Source organism: Aphis gossypii, chromosome 3 (assembly GCF_020184175.1).
Source record: "Aphis gossypii isolate Hap1 chromosome 3, ASM2018417v2, whole genome shotgun sequence".
NCBI classification, from domain to species: domain Eukaryota; kingdom Metazoa; phylum Arthropoda; class Insecta; order Hemiptera; family Aphididae; genus Aphis; species Aphis gossypii.
Genome location: NC_065532.1, coordinates 41679001 through 41685000, shown reverse-complemented (window position 1 = coordinate 41685000; position 6000 = coordinate 41679001). Strand labels below are relative to the sequence as shown.

The following is a 6000-nucleotide window of genomic DNA, read 5'->3' as shown; positions in this document are numbered from 1 at the left end:
ACGTCGTAGAGGACTCAACTGCACCTGTAGACGTTATTAAGCGCTACCGTCTTGCGAGAGCGCGGATCAGTGATCACAATGCGTATCGGCAGTATCATAGCGAAGGAAATGGTCGCTACATATAATTATGCAGTATAGTTGCCTGTTCTTCGATTTTCGTAAAAAAACTAATTCATAATAATTGACCAGCGCAATTATGATACAATACAGGTAGGTACCTCGTACCTGCCGATGGTGATGCTGCTGCTGCTGCGACATAACTACCTATATCATAATCGTTCTTATTATTATTACTATATATTATATAAATTTTTACAAAATCAAAACAATCATCGAAAGATTCACGAGGTATGATGGCGTTGTAACACGATAAAAAGGACGACGCACCTATGCCGGGTCTGGGGGGGCATCGGATAACCTTGGCGGCGGCGGCGGCGTCGTCGTCGTGGACGATACACTTTGATGCACCTGGTCGCGCTCGCGCACGCACTCACAATGGACGGGGGCCCGGCGACGTGAACACGTAGAACGATCGCCGCGGTTGTCCGTGGTAAGAGTTGTAGTCGGCAGTGTTGCTATAGTCAGGTACCCGACAGGAATAGATCGACGAACTCAGCGTCGTCACAATAATAATATATCGTGTGGGTTCAACCTCCGTACACAAACCGTAATAGATATAGTATTATATTGTCGACGTTCTCAGCTACACAGAAATCAACCGCACGTCGTATACACAGTAAATAATAATAATATCATCATATTTTAATAAGTACTATATATATTATACATATTGCAAAATTATTATACAATATCACCGCACTTGCTCTCAGTCGAAATGTTCAGCGGCAAATGCACGAGTGCGGCCAGATTAGATGGCAAGACCGCTATCGTCACCGGTTCGAACACGGGAATCGGCAAAGTCACGGCCAAAGAATTCTACAGAATAGGTATGAATAATAATTATTATGTTGTGCTGATAATATAGTCGTCAACGCTATCATATTATTATTATATATAGGTACAGTAAACCTTCTCCGCCATACCTCGCCAGTACTCTTTCCCGTAATCATTCTCTGCAGATATTGACATATTTTCCCAATCGCGACTCGAATTACTAGCGCCTGCGCGAGTCTGCAGACGTGTTACTTTACACTATATTATATACATATAATATCGCAATACATCGGCACCCCACGCGATTGCTGGTAATTTCTGCAAATTCGCTACGCAATTTTTTTTTCTTTTGCAACCGTTCGTGTACCGTTTTGTTAAATCGGCCGCACGCCGGAATTCCGTGCGGTGTGCGCTCGATTTATCGTGATACAATATTGATTTTTCGAGGGCGGTTTTTAGGGAAGATAAAATAATATACGTTGTATAATATAGACATGACACTAACAACGCAAATATGATATTCGCTACCGAAATAAAATCGCGTACGAGCCCTCAGGGACTACCGGAGGTTTGCGTCTTGCTATATTATTCTCCCCTACGTACACTCACCAGTGGCGTCGCCGCAGCACACGATTTTCCGACGAGATAACATTATATTGCACGATCGAATATTCTATTTGGTCACTTGTTTATACCCTAGCGTATTTAATTTCAAATCTAGTATTACACTTTAACGAAACGACTAAACAATATAAAAGTCTTCTGATGATTTATCGCCTGTTTAAATCGCACCGTAGAAATTCAATAATTCGTTAACAGTATTTAATAATGTTAGTTTAATAATAGGTAGGTAGGTAATATCTGCTGCAGAGGTTTTCATCTATGTTTAAATTTTATAATGCACGTATATGTATAATATTAATAAATAGTAGATAGCTAATATTTACACTTGAAAAGCTGATATTGAGATATTGAACGAAACATGAAAAAAGTAGGTGATTAATGTACTATTAGTTGTAAATTATTAAAACTCTTTTAAATTTAAATTTTATTCAAACACAGTATGTAAACAGACAACGATAAAAAGATATTGTTTTACAAATAAATTTGGTAAATTGGTTATCGCAACGGCTGGAATAAGAGAAATAGTATTATAAAAACGACATTATACGATACGAAAATTAGATAAGTATTTATTTCTATTCTCAATATTGATAAAAATGGTACTAATGGTAGTAAATAGTAATTACCTTTTAAAGTTTTTAATTTCATTTATATTTGTTGATTGATTATAGTATTTAAATTAATTCATTTTCAGAAATCCTATTTAATACAATACTTTTTAACTGATGATATTATTTTTCACATGAATATATACTATATTTATAGTCCCTTATTGAGTTCAATTTTTTTCAAATGGTTGCGGTTGAAATTTTTTTGTTCAGTGTAAAGAAATAAAGAAATAAGAAATATGTATTGTTGGAATGAAAATGTGACATTAATACTATACTTCGGTATTTGACATATTATTATGTTCATAATGTATTAAGTATCTCCCCCTTAATAAATAGGTACTCTGAATCTTCGTTTGACATAGTTTCACGTTCAAAACTAACTCAGATCGTTCTAGATATAATAAAAACTTTTCTGACCCATCGTTGTATTCACATAGATATATCCCACTACCACCCTTACCGCTATTTCCAAAACAATATTATGACTTATTGTGAGACTTTTATACCTATAGGTATATATTTTAATATGCATAGACAACGATATTGACTTAGGGTCTATCGCCTATACTATAGGCAATCCACATAAAATATTTATAACGTACAATATCGATTTTTCTGTCTATACATATAATGTAGACTATAACCATATTATCAACCGCAGAAGTTATACGACATAATATTATAATAATATGTTGTTTGGTCCAAATTTAATGAAGACGATTAAAATAATTCAATGCCCTTTTATCATACATATTATATCGTTAAGTTTTAATATTTCATGTCAAAAGCAAATTAAATTCGTATAACAAATTTTATTGCTACAATTTAAGTCAACAACCAGGGGCATATTTATGGGGTCTGAGGAGTCTACAGCACCCTCCGAAATTTCAGATTAGTTATAACTTGTAACATTATCATTAATATTATATTTATTATTTAACTATTCTATTTCATTTATAAATTTGTAAAAATAGCAGACTAATAAAAATTAAAAATGTTTAGAAAATCTTTTATTCTTGTTTTAAGTAGGTTGAATTGAATTGGGAAATTTACCCCCCACAAAAAAAATATTTAAATACATCCCTGCCTAAAACTATGTGCAACTTATAAAATGGATCGAAAATGTATTTTACATGGAAGTGGAGTGTTGTTTAAAATATTTAATCGGAATATCTATACAATACAATAATTTTGTTTACAAGTTACTATTGAAACATTCGAGTTCATATAAAATTTACAATCATAAATTGTCCAATTTTTTATTCATTATTATGCCTTAATAAGTTTAATGTTACGCATATATTTGAGTTAGGTTATAACTTTTTAAATCTCTGCCACATAGCAATAGATACAAAACGAGTAGATGTGTGAGTACTGATCGAATTAAGCTTTTTAATTTAATATTTTTTTAGTTTTTATAAGTATTCAACATCATAGTAATGTAGATAAATAAATATTGAAAATAAAGATAAAAAATTAAAAATATTTTTACCGAGTTTGTAGAACATAATTTTATAAATGAAAATATTTTCCAATCATCTTTAACATACGAGTATTTATTTTTATTAAAAAAAAATAGAGTATCGTCTCATAAAAGGTTAGAATTAAATAATTATATAAGTATAATGTACAATAATATTAAATTACTATGACTATAATATTCCCATAATAACTTAAGAAATTCAAATTTTTTATTTTATTTTAGTTTTATCTAAACCAAGGCTTCAATGCTTCATAGAACACATAATATGTAATATTTATTTAATTGTGTAATATAAATTGTACATAAATATATAATAATAATTGCATTATAATAACGGATATCCTGGTTCCCGCAATAACCACCGTGTACGCAGTGTAATGCACACTCAATAGTTCACCGCATCAAATGTGATAAGAGAAGCTGCTTGTTATGGTCAAGACGAGCCTAATTTACAATTATTTAGATACATTTATCTGTTAAATATATGTGTGTGTGTTTAATAATAAATTGATAACAACTAGTTGAGTAAAATATTCTACTATATAATATAAATTATAATATTGCACAAATCAAAATATTATTTAACTCGTGATAAATTATATAAAAACCGTTTAATTTTAATGTTCATAAATTAATTATAGATTTTAGTTGATATGTTTTTTAATTGCAAAATTTTACCATGAGAGAAGGTACTAGGTTACTGGTTAGGTTAGGTTAGGTTAAATCTAAATTAATTTTTATATTTTATTATTAGAAAATAATATTAAACATTTACACTTTACATAGGTACTATAATACTATATAATAAATAATTTTATCAAATTGATTAATGCAAAATTAAATTTCAGGTGCTAAGGTTATTGTTGCGTGTCGGGATGTTAAAAAAGCGGAACAAGCTGTTTCGGAGATAGTGGCCGATGTAAAAGGTGATAATCTAGGACAACTGGTCGTAGAGGAATTGGATTTGGCATCTTTCGCATCGATTAAACGCTGTGCAAAAAATATTTTGCAAAAGGAAAAAAATATTCATCTCTTAGTGAACAATGCTGGTCAGTGTGTAACTGTGTGAGATTAGTTTTATAAGGGCCCAATGTAACATACGATATTGTAGGGGTAATGGCGTGTCCTAAGAGTAAAACCCAAGATGGTTTTGAAACACAGTTTGGCGTGAATCACTTGGGACATTTTCTATTCACATCACTACTATTGCCAAGAATCCGAAATTCAACGCCGGCTCGCATTGTTAACGTTTCATCAATGGCTCACACAAGTTAGTTTCTACGATTAATAAAAAATATTGATATTGACATAAATACTAGATGTTTATAGTTTATTTTAGCACTGAATGCTCGTTATATCGAGAAAAATGTTTTCAAAAAATTTATTATACTTTTTAAGATGATGAGTATTCATTGTTAAATGAATCACTATTTATGTAATATGTATATAATATATAATATATACAACATAATTTTTATGAGTAATTTAATACATAAATTATCTAAATAATTATTATTTTCTTATTCTTTATATAGGAGGTGTGATTAATTTCGAGGACATAAATTACGATGCAAATTACTCGGCCTTGGTAGCTTACAGTCAAAGCAAACTGGCTAATGTGCTGTTTTCAAAGGAACTGTCGAAAAGGCTCGACGGTAAAGTTTTATTTTGTTAATTTTGTGTATAATAAATAGACGAAAAAATAATAATTTAAACACATATTTCACATAGGTACCGGAGTACACGTATACAGTCTACATCCTGGAATTGTTCAAACCGAATTAGGAAGAACGATCGACCAAGTGTACTTTCCGGGAATGCGATTCCTGGCCCGTTTCTTTCTCTATCCGTGGATTAAAACCCCAGAACAAGGAGCTCAGACTACTTTACATTGTTCGATAGACGAAAAAGCTGGAGAAGAAAATGGTCTCTACTACAGGTTTGATATTTTTATGACACTCGGATTTGTACAATACTCATCATTACATTTAAAAATAATACAAATAATGCCACTTTTTAGCGATTGTAAGGTAAAAGAACCGTCAGCATTAGCCAAAGATCCGGAATTGGCCAAAAAACTTTGGGATAAAAGTATTGAAATGGTAGGTTTAAACGATTACGACATGTTCAACTGCGAAGACACGCTGCCTGCGCCGTTAAAAGATATCTGAACAAATATTTTTAATTATTAATCATTTATATTTTATTTTACATAATTATTTTTTATATATACTTAAAAGTTTATACATTTATAAGCATAAATTTGCATTTTTATAATAAACTAATTTTTCAATTACAAAGTTTTGATTAATTAAGCGATTTTCATCACAAACTCAATTTTTACATTCAGAATGGATTGATTAGTATTATAATATAATATTATATTTT

The 6000-nt window shown here is 30.9% G+C and overlaps 1 protein-coding gene across 3 annotated transcripts; it reads left to right on the top strand.

Moving 5' to 3' along the window:
• Window positions 1-495: 495 nt before the first annotated feature.
• Window positions 496-5912, top strand: LOC114126144 (retinol dehydrogenase 12-like). 3 transcript variants are annotated; one of them, XM_050204034.1, is made up of 7 exons: window positions 496-736; window positions 831-947; window positions 4461-4661; window positions 4724-4882; window positions 5148-5267; window positions 5344-5551; window positions 5633-5912. In XM_050204034.1, the coding sequence occupies exons 2-7, from the start codon at window positions 836-838 to the stop codon at window positions 5781-5783; spliced, it is 951 nt and encodes a 316-aa protein (XP_050059991.1). In that variant the 5' UTR covers window positions 496-736; window positions 831-835; the 3' UTR covers window positions 5784-5912. The 3 variants fall into 3 exon arrangements, with proteins under 3 accessions (XP_050059991.1, XP_050059992.1, XP_050059990.1); XM_050204035.1 differs by having other exon boundaries at window positions 496-769; XM_050204033.1 differs by having other exon boundaries at window positions 496-947.
• Window positions 5913-6000: the final 88 nt, after the last annotated feature.